Source organism: Chinchilla lanigera, unplaced genomic scaffold (genome assembly GCF_000276665.1).
Source record: "Chinchilla lanigera isolate Chin_1 unplaced genomic scaffold, ChiLan1.0 scaffold00019, whole genome shotgun sequence".
Classification (NCBI taxonomy): Eukaryota; Metazoa; Chordata; class Mammalia; order Rodentia; family Chinchillidae; genus Chinchilla; species Chinchilla lanigera.
The window spans coordinates 8,981,871-8,999,899 of record NW_004955420.1 but is presented as its reverse complement, the minus strand read 5'-3'; the positions used below and the strand labels follow the sequence as shown (position 1 = coordinate 8,999,899).

The 18,029-nt window shown below is 37.2% G+C and overlaps 1 protein-coding gene across 10 annotated transcripts in view; it reads left to right on the top strand.

Annotated features, from left to right (window-relative positions):
• Pex5l (peroxisomal biogenesis factor 5-like) overlaps positions 1-18,029 on the top strand; it is a 221,911-nt gene that overhangs the window by 146,410 nt on the left and 57,472 nt on the right. For all 10 annotated transcript variants that reach the window (XM_005383055.2, XM_005383058.2, XM_005383056.1 and 7 more), the window contains 2 exons: positions 754-850; positions 16,574-16,669. In XM_005383055.2, coding sequence (XP_005383112.1) covers positions 754-850; positions 16,574-16,669 — 193 coding nt within the window. The remainder of the gene's footprint in view (positions 1-753; positions 851-16,573; positions 16,670-18,029) is intronic.

Here is an 18,029-nt window from a genome sequence, read left to right as displayed (position 1 = left end):
AGCTTTTACCAGCTTTAAATTGTTTTGTCTGAATTGTCAAAAATTAATTCAATCAGTAAGGATTTGAGGAGGTTTGTGATATGTATTGATAATTTTCTGAATGTGTGATTAAGGTACTAGTCAAACTAGATAGATAGATAGATATAGAGAGATATCTGAATATATTCAATATATTATATATAGGATGGTTACATTTTTCTGATTATTCAGGTACTGTTCTCTGGTTTTGAGTTATCCATTGTCAAATAATGCAGCAATTAAGAATAGTCCAGGGCCGGGGGTGTAGCTCAGTGGCAGAAGCACTTGCCTGGCAAGCCTGAAGTCATGAGTTCGATTCCCGGTATGAAAAAAAAAGAATAGTCTATAGAACCCATACAAAAGTCTGGCCACCTGAACTTTACTATGTTTTGAAGCCTTTTACAGGGCAGCCCTGTTTCAACTCACACATCTTTATTTAATTATTTAAATTCTAAGGGCTGGGGGTATAGTTCATTGCCTGCCTGGCAAGCACAAGGCCCTGAGTTGAATTCCTGGCACCAAAAAATAAAAATAAAATAAAATAAATTCTACATGAAGATACTTGAAAGTGGTCATATGTTAGAAATTCATACCACTTAACTTTTTTCATCACATTCCTAATGAGAACTTTGTTATCATGGCTTTAAATGATCCAAATTAACTAGCTTCCTTGGCTAGATTTATAGATGGATTTTTTGTTGATTTACATTAATTTTCTCAATGCACCCCTTTCAGGTCCTCAGAGCACAGATCTCAACCAGAGCTGAGTGGTGGGAAAAGTGCCCTCAACTCCGAGTCTACTTCAGAACTAGAATTAATGGCTCCAGCACAGGTAACAAAACCAAAGCTTCATGAAGCTATCTGTTCTAGTGGATAATATGCATCATATACATTTTTAAACTTTTCACAAAAAGTTTGAAGTATTTTTTTCTGTCCTTTGTATTCATGTGCTTTTGCATTCAGTAGCTGTTTCAATGCTTAGAATATCTGATTTTATACATACATATATTTGGCTGGAAAATGTTGTTAATGAATTCGCTGTGTACTTAGCACTTCTTCCTTGTTCTGCCATTGACTGTGCCATTATTTTGGAATACAAAATCTGTTCTACTCCAGTATTAGCACTATTTATGTAACAAAACACAAAGAAGAGGAAATTACATCCTAAGTGTTTATTCACATCTATGCCCTATAGAATAAGGTACTTTACATTAGGATCCTGACTGTCACATTAAAATAAATTTCATGCCAAAGAATATATTATTCTAGTTTGAGCAGTAATGATGGTAAAAATAAAGCATTATGGATTTACTCTGTGCTTTGCATGCTCTGTATGTAATGCTCAAATAACCCTATGACTTATTATTAGCTGCATTTTAAAGATATTTCCAAGATACTGTTTAGTCTCAGTGAAATTTAGTACATTTTCCTGGGGCATAATCTCTGGCAAGTAGTACAAACCAGACCTATCTGCTGCTCGGTCCTCACCTTTGGTGTAGCTAACTAGCTTTGTGACTAGCTACACTGATAGCTAGCTGTATTTAGGATGATTAAGACCATCTCTCCGATGATTCCATGAAGGCAAAGTCAGACTCAAATTTCTTATCCCCTTGAGCATTTTTCAAGGCCATAGCCTTGGCCCAAGACCACATTCACAAATCCTCTTACTTGAGGTAAGATTTGGTGCTGAAAGAAAACAAGTGGGATGAAATGAGCAGGAATATTTTCTTGAATTTGCTAGATAAGATGATGAGGCTAAAAGGAAAAATACATCTGAGGTGATAGATGAATAATTATGATAACAGCAAATATTCTTGGGTACTATGATTAGAGCTTCTAAAATGTATTAGCTCGTTTGATCTTGACAAGGCTGAATGAGCCAAGTTCAATGATCACCCTCGTTGTATAGACAAGGAACTAGGGTACAGTGAAATAAACCTTACCTATGGACCTACACCTAGTAAGTGGCAAGAGAAGGACACAGAGCAGAAAAATTAAGGAAAAAGAAAGCCTCTGAAAAGCTTTCTAAGGCACCAGTAGCAACCCCTACAAACACCTCACTCTGTATGAGAGAGGATATTACTGTTCCCAGAACTCAGCTGGAGAACAAGTCAACTAAGGTCCTGAACAAATCTCTCTGCAAACCTTAATGAATTGTAAATGTAGCGTGAAAGTGGACTTTCTTTGTGCTCATTCTAAATGTATCTCTGTAAAAGAAAAATTATAGCACTTATTAGAAAAACATTTCTGGATAAGTAAGTGCATTAGAGATTTAGACTCAGCTAAAGTAATTGGTGCTGTTTCATAAACTGGAATCCTTAGAACAATTTAATGTGGCAATAAAAACATTGGTTTCAAAAGCAGAGTGAGACTTGGCACAGGTGGGCTGTTCTTCACCAAGCTGGGGCAGAAGAACAGCTGGGGTCCCTGGTTGCCACGGAAACCTACAATACATTTATCTTATTATCCCAATGACTACCACTCTCCTGCTGGTTGTCTCATTCCATCCCACCACCCTGTCTTCCACTTACCCACCAACGTCCCTTAACTTGAAGCAAACACAATGTTCTTTGGAAAAATGACATGAGATTCCTTATATTGCTTCCAAAATACTCCTAAAATATACTAGGAGAGCTTTCTGTCTAAGTAAATCTTAGTGAATCCTTTTAGAGGGTTAATTATGTGTGCAGAATTTACCCTTAATATTTTTTTTCCTGTTCTATCAATATAATTAGGTCTTTCCATTGGTTTCTTTTTCTCACCAATTTTTATTTTTTGTTAGTCCGTGTTTACTGTAGATAACGACCACATCACTCGTGGAGAGTCGGTGCATGAGCACAAATAACACATCTCAATTCCTTTTTTATCACTTTCCCGTCTCCCCCTCCCCCCTCCCTGCACCTCTTAGTCCCCTTCCCATTTGCAAAAGATCTTTCTCCCTACTTCTATGTTTCTTAAATGTTGCATATTTACTTACCAACTGAATTAAGGAAATACACAGTCTTCTAGTTTTAATTCCAGCCTCTGGCTAAATAAAAATTTCATTAATTTGAGACTTGATACTACACCTGAGACTAAGTCACTCAAGCAGGGCAGCAAGAGAATAGGCAGATTAATCTACTTGTAATAAAAGACAAAGAGACGCTTCACTGTTAGAAGTACACTACTCTTCAATATATGATCTCTTTATATAGATGAAGGTGGTATAAAATTAAACTTATAACTGACTTGAAAACCATTCAAATAAACTATTTTAGTTCATCAAAACTTGTTACTGCTCCATGCACAGGAAAATCAAGGAAATATTTTCTTCTCTTTCAAGCATAAATTATCCTCGGCAGTGACTCAGCCTGTGAAGCGCTATTTGCAAACCTTGGTTAAAAATCATATTTCAAAATCACAAGACAGTGGAAGCTCACAACATTAAGAATTCTGATGTTTTCTCATTTTCTTTTCAGGATAGGGGAGAGGAAGAACATAGTGTAGTCTTTTTCAGATAGTGCTTTGAATACGTTAATCAGAGTGACAGCGTTTACAACAAATTACATAATGTCTATATTTGAGAATAAAGGTTCTTGACACATATGCAAACTAGCTAGTTTTCCCTGGTACTAATTATTTTAAGAAATCACGCAACCAAAAAAATTAGAAAACATTTCAAGAATTGAAGAAAATATATAAAGTAATGATGTAAAACCAATGTTATATATAAAATATAAGTGGGTTTACACAGTAATTGGTGAGAAAAAAAGAAAAAGAATTCAGCACCTGCTGGAGCATGTTGGCTCAAGCATTCCTTCTCCAATTTGGACATGGAATAGGGAGCTTCAAAACAGGCTTTTGCAAACCTTCGTTAGATTTCACAAGAATATGCAGCCACAGGTTCTCCAGACGCAAATCACAAGCGTGTAACTCACTGATTTTGCCAACACAGAATATTTCCTTTCACATAGCCGTAATTCCAACCCAGAACAATTTGTTTTCATTTTTTTCAATTTCCTTTTCATTTTTTTTTTGTTGTTTTCAGAATCTGCATAATATGCAAATGATTGTGTGTGCCTTGTGAATAACCTCAAATCATTTAGGCAAGCAACTACCACCTTCTTCGTGCCTCTGCCTTCCCTCCTAACCCATCCCTTCTTCTATCCCTCCCAAGCAGCTAATACCTAAATCTCATCAGAACAATTCAGACTTCATGTGTGTTTTCTTTACATGAGTAATAGCAAATGTAAACTGTATATTAATGATTGTCATTTGTAACATACCTTATGTGTCTGATGAGATTATATTTCTATATATTTTTGACATGCTTACAATAGCATTGAGCATCAATATAACCTCTGTTTCACAGATTTAAAATGTGTCTTAAAGAGAGCTAATTTTCCCAAGGTGACATAGCTAGGGAGGAGAGGAGCCAGGATTCAAATCACAGTTATATCATGCTTACCCACACCTGAGTTAAATCAAAACTGTCTGTTTCCCTTTTTATTGCAAACCCTGATTATTCTTTCCTTTACAGGGGTAATATGAGTTAAGTCATTTTAAAGACTGTTTATTACCTTCTCCCAGAAATTTTGCATGACAAATTGGAGTTGTTATGTGATTTGATACCATACCCAACTTTGTGCCTCCCCTAACAAATTCATTCTCAACCTTTCACTTTTAGAGATGTTCATGGCTTCCATTTCTTCCCACTGCAACTCAACAAGTGCAATCACATACCTACTGCCCATGAAGCCACAAGTGAGGCAATGAAAACGTTAGAAATGTGAAGCAAGTTGTAAAATGTATTAGATCTTTATGTCAAATAGGAACAATTAAATATTAATAGTTGGAAGAGAATACAGAATCACATCAACATCCCTTTTCTGTGGTCACACAGAGTGAGCTATTAATGAGAAAAGAATGAAGCAAGAGTGGAAGGAACAGACATATCAAGAAAGATGAAAAGAAATATGAACAATCACTTTGGCATAAAGGGAAATCAATATATATTAGGTTCTGCACAAATGTTTGTTGAATTGGGAAATTAAGAGAAGAGATACTTAGAAAATTCTGAGTCAATGCTGTTGATTTAAGAGCAGAATAAGAAAATCAGTAGACAAAACCTTATTGCTGATCATTTTTGATACTAGTTTCAGTAACGGTTTGCAGGTATCAGTAACAGATTGTCTATTTCTTCTCCAACCTACTTATTTACTTTGATGTACTGCATAGAATTTCATAATTAGATGGAGACAGGGAGCTTGTACTACCATATCCTATACAAAAGAATCTGCCCTTGCCACATGAAAGACAGCTTTTTTTGTATATCTTCCATTATAAATGTCTGCTGACTGATGAGAAAAAAAATGTTGAGCATCAGTGAGGTGAGTATTCAAATTACCCATTCTAGTATAATAATCTAACGGGGGCCAGGGATATAGCTCAGCAGCACAAGCACCTGCCTGGCAAGTGCAAGGTCCTGAGTTCAATTTCCTGGTACAAAAAAAAAGGGAAAAGAATCTAATTGGTCTCCATTGACCACTAAACAAAATTGCTCTAAACACAGATTTTTTTCATTGCTAGTCACACCTGATAAGCACTAGCCAGAAAGATAACAAAAGCAAATTTATTGAGCTCTTATTGTGTATTTATACTTGCATGAATTATTGCACTCAATTTTTATAGGGACTAGAAGTGAATATATGCTTTGCAGGTGAAAATATATTAGTTAGCTTTCTCATGGCTGAAACGCAGTCCCCAACACCCACAACTTAAAGGAGGAGAGATTTAATTCACTGGCCATTTCAGTTCACAAGTGGCTGGCTCAAGGCAGAGATTATCATGACAGGAGGGAGAGCAAAGCCACTTAGTTCATAGTGGCTAAAAAGGAGAGCAAGGGAAAAATATGAGAGTGAGAGAGACCAGCGATTAGACGTAGACCCCAGGCCAAGCTTTCATGGCACCTACAGGTGTGGTCCGCCTGTCCATGGGGAAGATCAGTGAAGCTGAAACTTCTCTCTAACCACCCCATAGAGGTTAAGTAATTTGTTCAAGGTTGCCATCTTGCTATAAAGGTCAAATTAGGGCTTGGCCTCAGGCAGTGTGACTCCAGAGAGTGATTTTCAGGACTGTATCATACTGTCAGCCACGGTCAACTAGTTGCAGTATTTTCCTTTTGTACAGTTAAACACATTCATTTTTCCCCTTTTATTTCTTTTGAAAGAATACTGAGATTTTAAAATACATATTGGGCGTAGTGGGAGATCTCTAACAATAATAATAAAGGCAAATTGTACAAGAAGTTATAAACAGGCAACATAGTGATTAGGCAACAGAGTTAGGCTAGGACGACCATTGCCACAAATACAGTAATTTTCAAATCATAACTTTAATCACAATCATAATCTCGAATAAAAGGAAAGAAACACAATATTTCTTTTAAAGAGTTATTGAAATCTTTCTTCTTTCCCTTTACCTAGTACTTATCATTCAGAACAACCAACAGCTGAGGGAACTAAACACTTTCTTCTTTGGAGGGTGTAATACACTAAAATCCAAATAACTGCAACTCAAATTCACAGGTGTGATTGTTTTGCTTTTTGTACCTCTAAGTACTAAGCAATATTGATGCTTTACAAACACTACTTGTATGTGTTTTCCCAAATTACAGATATTATCTATAATGAAATTAAATGTTTTAAAGAATGTCTTGGTTGACAGCTGATCATTAATGTGGAAAAAGCTGATCTTTAATTAAGCTAATCTTTAATCCATATTTCGTTCTTAGTCCAACTAGCATGTCTGGGCACACTGCTAAATTGTGCAAAAGTTTCAGAATTTTCAATAACATACTAATCTCAGTTTGAAACTACTTCTGTTTACATTTATTATTTATCTATGATCCATAGCATTTATCTTATGCATTCTTGGGGGAAATAAAAATCAAGTAGATAATACTTGTTTAGAAGTAACCTGAGGCCTTTCTAATGATATGGAAAATAGCACTTCTCTAAATAATAATTGTACTATCAAAATGAAATGCCATTTACACAGTAAGATTCTATTTGCATTTGCTGTTTTCAGTGGAAAGAGTATGAACTGTAAGCCTAGAATCCAGAGAGATTTTTGCCTCTTCTTTCTGATATATAGTGCCCTTTGTGTCCTGTGATTCATAATCCAGCTGGGTCATGAAACATTAATGAAGGGGAAAAGTTGTGACAGTAATGGAGTCCTGTTAGGTCAGGCTTCATAGGAAAGCAGATCCTATTTCACCAGTGAAAAGTGCCTGCTAATAAAAGACAGTGATGCAGACAAACATACCGTTGCCTTCTTTTTCTTCTAACGCCATCCATGGGCCATTCGTGACATCATAAAAATGCACAAATTGTATTTTTTATTGATTTGCATTTTAATTAACAAATAGAATGTAGATACCTATCATGTACAACATGATGTTTTGAAATATGTGTACACTGTGGAACGGCTCAGCCCAGTCAATTAACATCCACTTTAGTTCATATTCTTCTCACTTTTTTTGTAGGGAGAACACTTAAAATCTCTCTGGGTGATTTTCAAGAATAGAACACATTGGGATTATAGCCATTATATTATATATAATACAATGAGTTTATTTCTTGAGTTTATTCATCTTTTCTAAGTGAAATTCGAGGCTGAGGCAGGAGGATCATTGTGAGTTTGAGGCCAGCCTGAGCTGCAAAGTGAGTTCAAGGTCAGCTTGAACTGCATAGTGAGACCCTGTCTCAAAAAGACAAAAATAAAGAAAGAAAGAAATGAAATTCTATATCCTTTAATCTACCTACCTCCCAGCCCCAGTAACCACCATTCTACTCTGTCCTTCCTTGAGTGAGTGAGGTTATGTGGTATTTAGCTCTCAAAGCCTGAATCACTTTTACCTAATATAATGTCCTCTAATTATATAAATGACAAGACTTCCTTCTTGTTTTAAAACCAATGATATTCTACTGTGTAGATATCTCCCTGACATACTGATGTAATTTTCTTTCCTGGATCATGTGCTAGTTCGTATGGTAGCTCTTTTTTTAATTTTTTGGAGGAACATCTGTACTGTTCTCATAATGGCTATAATTTACATTCCCACCAATAGTGTATAAAATTCCCTTTTCTCCACAACCTCTGCGATACTTGTTATCATTTGTCTTTTTTGATGACAGTTGTCCTAAAAGATGTGAAGTGCTACCTCGTTATGGTTTTGATTTGTATTTCTCTGATGATTCATATATCTGTTGACCATTTGTATGTCTTCTTTTGAGAAATACGTATTCAAAGTCTTTGGCCCATTTTAACAGAATTATTTGTTTTCTTGGTATTGACCTGGATTTCCTTATGGATTTTGAAAATTAGCCTCATATCAGATGTATATTTTGAGAGTATTTTCCCCCATTCTGTAAGTTGTCTCTTCACTGTGGATTGTTTCTTTGCTGTTCAGAAGCTTTCTACTTTGATACAATCCTATTTTTCTATTTTTACTTAACTTTGACTTTGAGGTTATATCCAACAAATTATTGTCTAAATCAGTATAATGGAACTTTCCCCTGTGTTTCAGTTTTAGGCCTACATACAAGTCTTCATTTGATCTATTTCAAGTTAGTTTTTACATATGATAGGAGATAAGATTCTAATTTCATTCTTCAGCATGTAGCTTTATATCCCAACACTGTTTCGTGAAGAGACTGCTGCTTCCCCATCATGTGCTCTTGATACGTTAGCTGGCTTCAGATGAAAGGATTTCCCTCTGATATTTGCGTTCTGTTGTTTTGATCTATATGCCTATTTTCATATTATCGTGCTATTTTGTTTACTATAACTTTGTGATGTATTTTTAAAGTCAGTTTTGTTCTTTGGGCTCAAGATTGGCTATTTGTGATCTTTTCTGGTTCCAATCAAATTCTAGGGTTGTTGTGTTATATTTCTGTGATGAATGTCATTGATGTTTTAAAAGAGATTGCATCAAATCTGTGAATTTATTTGCATAATGTAGACATGTTAACAATATTTATGCTTCAATTCATGAATTTAGAATAGCTTCTGTGTGTTTGCTGCTATACAAATAAGTAGCTATGAAATAAACTCAAAAGTTTGTTTCTTACCATGTGCCCACATTTTAAAGATTGTTTGTGTCATTAATGAAGAAACAACCAGAAAGACAAAAGATTTGGTTTTAAGCAAGCAAAGCATTCAGGAATAGACCTTTAATTAAAAAAATGCCAAATTAATTTGCCAAATTAGATAAAAGATCCGTTGACTATCTACGAGACAATAAGGTCAAATCACTTTTGGAGTTAACTTTTCTACCAGGCTATCACATTCTAAGAGTTTAGCAATCTTAAAAGGTTGTAAACCATCTGCATCTTTATATTTGTATCTATTTGTTAATCAAATATATCATAAACCAAGAGTGTCAACTGAGGGTTGTAGTAACCTGGTGCCTTATAATATCCACACCATAATCCCTAGAACCTGCAAATATTACCATACATGGCAAAGATATGATTGAGTTACCAATCTTGAGAGGAAAAAAATTTTTCTATACGATTCAGACACGTCCTAAATGCATTCACAGGTGTTTTATGAGTAAGACAAGGAGGGGGAAGACTGAGAAAGAAGAGGAGGAAGCACTGTGGAATGATGGGCCCCTACACCATTGCCTGATGCCATAAGGGTTGGAAATAACATGGAAATGGAACATGCTCTTCCCTAGAACCTTCAGAGGGAGTACAGCCTTGCCAGCATGTTCATTTTGAACTTCTAGCTCCCAGAACTTTGAGAGATTAAATTGCTGTTATTTTAAGCCACCCATTTTGTGGTAATTTGTTACATCAGCCCTACAAAATACAGGGGTCAAGCTGATGTCCTAGAAAATGTTCTAGAAGAGTATCCAGAAAATCAAGCAATCTCAGTTTGCCTTTTGCAAATTTGGAGACATATTTTTCTTTTGTAAGATGTACGGGATTTCTCCACTGTCTTCTGGAAGATGATCAGGAAGCTGTTCTCCATGACAGTGTATTGAGTTCTTAAGTGCTCAGACAATAGTGCACTGGAGATAGTGCTCTGTGGCAGTCCCATGGTAAGGAGCGCTGGTGGTGCATCCTTAGCATGTGGGATGCTGCCCTCTGCAGAAAGCTGAGACGAGAAACAGTCCATCTGCGCCAGTCATTAGGACCATGTGATGAGGGGTGCCGAGGTGGCAGGTGCAGCTACCCATTCATGCGAGGATGCCTTTTCCCCACTTGGACATGTTTTGGTGATATTAGGAATTGAAGCCAGAGCCTTTGAACTGGGCTATCTCTCTATACCTTTTTTCCCTATTATCTGTCGTTCATTTTGTTCTTTTATTTATATTTCAGATTTCTTGTGTAAGGGAAACCATGCAATATTTAAGCTTGTGAGTCTGATTTATTTCATTTAACATTGTGATCTCAAGGTACATGCATTTCCCTCCAAATGACCCAAGTTTATCCTTCTTTGTGGCATAAAGTACTCCATTGTGTATAAATACCACATTTCTTTATCCATTCATCTGTTCATGGAAATATAGACTGCTTCAAAAAATAGCCATTTGGGTTTTGGGGCTAATGACATGGGTATGCCTGTATCACTGTAATGTGATGTCTAACCCTTTAAGCAAGATACCTAGAAGGGGAATAGCTGGATCAAATAGTTGCTACTTTTAGCTTTTTAAGGAATCTCCATATTGATTTCCACAGCGGTTGTACCTGTGCACATTCCTTCCCACAATTGTAAAAGAGTTTCTTTTTCCTCATAACCTCACCAGAATTTGTGATTATATGATATCTGATGATAGTCATTCTTTCCCGAGTAAGATGAAATCTCAGTGTTTTTTAATTCACATTTCTCTAATGTTGAACAGTTTTTCATGGATTTATTGGCCATTTGTACTTCTGAGAAGCATTTATTTATTTCATTTGCCTGTTTTTTGATTGAGTCTTTTATTTGGGGGATCTAACTTTTTTAGTTCCTTATACATTATAGAAATTAGTCCACTAAGAATAGCTGGCAAAGAAATTGTTCTCACTCTGTAGATTATCTCTTCATTCTTGATATGCAGTAGCTTTTTAATTTGATATAATCCCACTTGTTCAATTTTGATGTTATTTTTTATACATTTGGTGGTTCTGTTCAGACAGTCTTTGCTTACGCCTATGACATGAAGATTTTTACCTATTTTATCTTCCAGTAGTTTCAATGTTTCTGTTTTAACATTTAGATCTTTGATCTCTCATTTTGTGAAAAATGCTTTTGGTATTTGTATTGGAATTGCTTTAAGTATGCATTTCGGCTTTGGGAATTTGGTCATTTTGACAATGTTGGTTCTGCCTATCCAAGAACAGGGACTATTTTTCCACTTTCCAATATCCTCTTCAATCTCTTTTTGCAAGGTACCATAGTTTTCACTGTAGAGATCTTTCACTTCCTTGGTTAGTTTAATTCCTAAGTATTTAATTTTTCTTGATGCAATTATAAATGGTGTTGTTTTTCTAATATCTTTCTTGGTAAGTTCATTATTTGTGCATACAAATGCTAGTAATTTTTTTGTCCTGCTGCATTACTGAATTTGGTTATTAATTCTAGTAGTCTTTTTTTTTAGAAATAAAAGGAGGAAAGTACTAACAGACGACAACATTTTACAAAATAGCAAAGGATCAGTACAGACATTACAGAGTTACAAACAGAGTGGTAGGGAATTAACAATGCTTATTGTATTACATATTGATATCCTCAATGTAGTTTCTCATGAAAACACATATAGACATACAAAGCTAATCAACCAATGCCTCACTGACAGTTTCTTTCAGCAAGGAAATACAGGACAGTAGAATACCTGTGTTAACTATCCTGCATATACATATATACAAACTTTCTCCTTCTTTCCCTTCTCTTTTCCCATATTCTAGTAGTCTTTAGGTAGAATTTTTCAAGTCTTTTATGTAGAGGATCACATAATGTGTGAATAATGATAATTTGACTTCATCCCTTACTGTACATATCATTTTTTATTTTGAGAAAAAACTCAATAAGTTGCTAAGTTGTGATCCTTCTGCCTTAGCTTCCCAGAATGCTGGAATTACAGACATGTGCCACTGCCACACCTGTCTTAACCTTTTATTTTTCTTTTTATTTCTGTTAAATAAATGGGGACCCAGCCAGGTGTGGTGACACATGCCTGTAATCCCAGCTCTTGGAAGGCTGAGGCAGGAGGATCACTGTGAGTTTGAGGACAACCTGGTCCACAAAATAAGTTCAAGGTCAACCTGAACTGCAAAGCAGAACCCTGACTCAAAAAAATAAATAAATACCCAAAGAAACCACTTTTACCAACCTCTTCAGCAAAATCGTAATAACTCTTTCCAACAGAGAGCAGCCATATGCTTTTGAAGGCTTGTCATAGTCACAAACAAAATAGTGTGGACTGAGAAATGTAATGCACAGACGTTAGAAACCAAAGCAACTGCATATTCCTCAGTTTGGATCAAAGTTAGACATAAATAGGCATAATCAGCAGTTCACAAATGTTCAATTTACAAGGAACATAAAGCATTCCTATTATAACTAAAAGGTCCTTATGTTCTTTTCAATGCGCTAATCCCAGGAACCAGACAATTCCCAAACAAAAACATTTGGCCACAATCAAAACTCACATTGTTTATGTTATTATTAAATACATTGAGGTGGGCAACATAATTTATAAAATGTAATGCTCATAATTTTCTTATGATTTATACCAGCCAACCTGTTGATATTTATGTTACCAGTCCGGAGAACAAAAATCCAACTGAATGTTGTTTAATTCAATTCTGGGAGATTCTAAATCAATGGTTTATTCTAAAACTAAATATACCATTCTTGGTTTAAACAAAAACTTGATAATTTTTTTTCTTAGATTAAACCCAGGGTAATTATATGGTCTTTTGCCTCTGCAGTGAGTATGAACTTGCTGCCACAATCCTGGAGGACAAGAAATTCGCTGTTATTTTTACAAATTTAAATATCAAGTCTGTTTCTAAGGCCCACTTGTCAGGATGGTGCGAGAGTCAATCTCAGTTATGTTTTAGGTCCCCTCTTTGGGGGTAGGAGCAGTAGACACTTTCATAGGACCCATCAGACCTCCCGGAGGCTACTTGTTTAGGGTGAGCAGTGAGCCTGGCCTACCAGGCAGCCAGACCTGGATGCCCAGCCAACCCCGAGGAGCACTGGCCACTGCCCCACCCCCTCCTCTGACCGCAGGCTCTGCCTTGCTCTTGGACTTCCAGCAGCCATTTCTCCCCCAGTAGGCTTTGCTGTCATGGGCCTCTGCCATGTAGGTCCAGGACGAAAAGACAGATCTCCTCCCAATCTCCCATGTGCCCCTCCTCAGCCTCTCAGATGGCCTGGGAAGCTGTGATGGAGAATACCTTCCAGGAGTAGAAAGAGACAGCAGCTTTAATTCATTCACTGACTGACAGGGTAGTTTCAACAAACATTTATTGACTCTAGAGAACTTACTGTCTTCCAGAGGAAAACAGAAATACAACACTATTCACAACAGGGAATAGAAAACAAATGAATGTTTCAGTAAATTAACCTTCCATATTCATTAGAATAAACACAGCTTAAGACTCTTTATAATCAGAGGTGTTCATCATAATAATTTCATTATTGTTTTCAGTTTACAATATTCTCTAGGCTTCTCAATTGACTCTTGAGCCTACAGGAACCCCCCAGGGACAACTTTTCTGTGTTTTGCATCTTCCTTGGGACATACAGTGCGGTGGCTATGAACACAGCCCAGAAGCCCCCACCCTGTTACTTACTGTCACCCTGTGACCTTGGTCAAGTTAATTGAGCTGTCTGTGCCTCAATGTCATCATCCTGATGAAAGGACAAAGCAAGTTAGAGAGTCTGATGTCCTTAGAATAGCATTTGGTGTGTACTGAGCACTGCTAGCACTACTGTGTCATAATAAAGGTGCTGTCTAGACCAGGATTGCAGAGAGCAGGGACAAGCAGCTGAGCTGTATGGACGGTGAGTGCTGTGTGAAGGGCAAAGCTTTGCTGTAGGACAATGATTCCCAAACCTGAACACTTCTCAGCATCACCAGAGGAGCGCTGCAAACCTCTAGTGCCCAGGCCCAACTTCAGAGATTCTTATTTAGTTGGTCTGAAGTGAGGTCCAGCCCTGTTCAAGGAATTCCCATGGAAGCAAAGGTTGAGCACCCCGGCTCTAGAGCAATCTAACACATGATCCAAGCAGTCACCCTGCGATAAAAAGAATTCACTGCAGAAGGGCCTCTCCTCCTGCTACATGAGGCCCAGCTGTCTCATCAGAGTCACCTGCCTCCTGCAGTCCAGGCATCTGTGGGACACTCATCACCCATCAGGATGTCAGGTCCTGGGCTACTTATGAGGACAAACAAAACCCCTGCCTTCCCTGGTGTGCACTGGACCAGGATGTGCTAAATGTGAAAATGCCCTGAGATGTATTCTTGAGTGAAAATGTTTCATAACTTGATCTCAAGTGTATTATTCTGTCTATGAGTGCATGAATATGAAGGTAACTACCAAAAAAAAAGACCTAAAGGTATACCTTTTATTTCCTATGACTTTTCCCAAAAGAACATATTAATTTTTGTGAAATTAAAAAGTATTCATACCATTTCAAAAATTATAGCAAACCAGGAGTGGGGAGACTTTCATATGAATTTCCCAGGAAGATGTGAAGCAATGTCTGTCTCCAAATTGGGATGGCACTGATAGGCCAAAGAAGGACTGGGACAACTCAAGCTTGGCGAGTAAGCGCATATATTAGGGATTATTTACAGAGCCGTGGATGGCTTCAGGGCAGATGTATTACCAGAGTCTCCATCCCTGCTTGCCAAGCTCCTGTTTACACAGGGTTCTAAGCAACAGCAAAAAAGCAAAAGCAAGAACCAGAATCCATGGGAAGAATTATGTGTTTACTGGCAGCCTGTTCTCATGCTTCTCTGGAATTCTGCTGGTCTCAGCAAATACGGAGATGGATAGCTCCATTTTGCTGAAATCTAATACACAGCCTCAGAACCTGGTAAGGACTCAAAGGACAGCTAAATGGCGGCTGTGATGGTTGATACATTGTGTCAACTTGAGAAGGTTAGAAGGTTAACTCAGCAGGGGGGCCAGGGCCCTCACTTTGTAAATATCTTCATCTTGTGCAAGAGGAGGGCACAGAGATGGTGTAAGTGCTGCACCTACCCTAGGGTGGGTAGCCTGCATACAATACAAAGGAGGAAAAGAGGCTTGCTGTCTCCCCACTTTTGCTCTTGCTGCTTTTGCTGTCTTCTGTGCCTTGAACTGTTGCCCCTGTGCCATGCCAGCCTGCCATAGAGCCAGCTGATTGCAGACTGAAACCTCCACAAACTGTGAGCTAAATAAACCTTTCCTTCCTTAACTTGGGGTGTTGGCTATTTTGTCTCAGTGGTGAGAGAAAAGTAACTAAGACAGTCCCCTATTACAAAATAGCATTACCTTGGCTAGAGTTTGGACAATTTTTTTTACAGGGGTCCTCTAAGAAATTTTCATGTAGCTAAGTTATTAGACAGATATTATCTTGCCTGTTACTTGTGAGAAAGCTGTTGGCCTAATCAGACATGCTTTTATCTAAACAACTCACCATGATTTAAAAGAGAGCAATATCCTGAGAAATGAGACCTAACACAGGGACAGCAGAGGAAAAGCAAAAGAAAGATAATTCTGGGTGAGCATCTGCTCTACACCGGAGGGGAAAGACCTGAGAGCCGCACTTCCATCTCTGCAGCTTTGATATTTTTACCTGCAACGGATCTAGCAAGTTGAAAGCTACATATCAATTCCTGTATCTAGCCCTCTAGTGGAGATTCTCTATCTTAACTGCAAGTCAGCATCATGTGAAGTAGTTTACTAAAATGTCAATACCTGAAACCCAGACCTATCTAGTCATAAATGTCAAAGACTGAAATCTTACAAATTTTTTCATGAAATTCATATATGTTACCTAGAAGAAGTCAAGGAACAAGAACTTGAAGAGAACACGTTTCATGATGCTCCACTGTTATGGGGGTTCCAAAGCAGAACACTAGACACTGAAGAGTTAACTACATGTTTAGTATGTTTCACATGACCAGGGTTGAAGCCCATTGTTGGAAGAATCATACACACATGCTTATTCACATGTTGGCACCATTCCAGTTATGGGTAATATCATGCCTGCAAAATACTCTGAAAATGACGTCGATCAGAAAATCTTGAACTCTAAGGAAATAAGCTGAGAAAAGGAAGAAATACTTCTGTGGTTCTAGTATTTTTTTTTGAGTATTTCTTTTTTGCTTGTATTTATTTTAAAAAAATAGTACAAGAAAAAGAGCAATAGCAAAATACAAACAAAACAACACAAGGACATTAAAAATGATACGGAGTTTCAAACCAAATGATAGGGATTAACAGTGGTTGTTATATTACATATCGGTATCTTCAATGAAGTTGCTCAAATTACCTAACACTTTGTGTTTGGTTCATTTCAGGCTCGGCTGACCAAAGAACACCGCTGGGGAAGCGCATTACTTTCCAGAAACCACTCCTTGGAAGAGGAATTTGAAAGGGCAAAGGCAGCAGTAGAGGTAACTTTTTTAAAAATGGTTTTGGTTCTTTGCATGTTTCTGAGAGTGGTACTCAAAAACTCAAACCTCAACCAAAATCAGATCAAATGAGTCTTACCTTAGAGGTACAGGGGAAAGCATAATTATGATTGTCAGAATGAGACATTCCCAGGGACCCTTGGACTTCTCAATAGGATGACACACAGGTGTGCCAGTTCTGTGACAGATTATTAATGACTGGAGTCCTGGGTCAGAAAGAAATCTGGGCCTAGTCTGGGGTTTATGGTGAACCAAGGCCTTGTACTTGCTATGCCTCTGTAAGCAAAATTCATGCCTGACAATTTCTTCACCTCTGTAGCATCTAAGGTAACAAATGTCGACAACATGAAGACCTTGCTGACCTTGAGTATTATATATTTTCCTAATTAATAGGAGAAAGGCATGGCTGGGACATTCTAATCAATGAACAATCCATAGTGACCTGAACCATAGCTTCTTTTATTGAAAGTATCCAAAATATTGTCAATAAATATGATTGAATACTTTAATGTGAACACCGACTTCCATATTTGGCCTGCAATAAGGGGTAGAAGACAGGAAGAGCAGCTAAAGGAAAATAACAAACAAAAATCAGCTTTTGCTCCTTTTTGTTAAAAAAAAATCCATTTCTTCCTGGCTGGAACCACAAAACATGCATCACAGATGATATCTGTCATACTCATCAAAGCTTTGCCAGATGGCTGTTTGAGAAGAGAGCTTTTCACTAAACTCAAGCATGCACTTCTTAGGACCTCTGTTTCTCTTACCGATGCAGAATCTTGAAAATTGAAAGCATCTTGAAATATGATTCACTTATGTGGCTACCTTACCCCTAGAATCCACATGAAATGATTATAGTGTGGGTGGTCTTCCAGTAACTATGTACTTGAAGTGCCGTAAAAATCATATTTGCAGTTTAATATTACAAGGACTCTATTCTGAGAAATAAATTTCCAGCTATAATTTCCTATCATCACTCAGGAGCCCAGTAAAGAGAACTTTTTTTTATTTCACCCACACTAAAACCCACTCAAATTTCTTTTTTCAATTTTAGCCTTTTTAATTAAAAGAACCTAATGAATATTTAGTGCTTTTATCATGGTCAACTGATATATTCGGTTGAGAGCAGCTGAGTTCAACCAAATTGCTCAAATGCATGGGAGCCTGTAGCTTAATTCATCTTAAATGTAGGTTTTCCTGACTTAAGAGCTAATTTAAATTTATCTTTTTAACTCCTACTGTGTGTAGTACCCTGAATTAGCACTTAAAATGTTATTGAGAACTATAGAATCCTGGGTCAGGAAAAACATTAGAATTTGTCTAGTCCTCTTTACAATGAGAA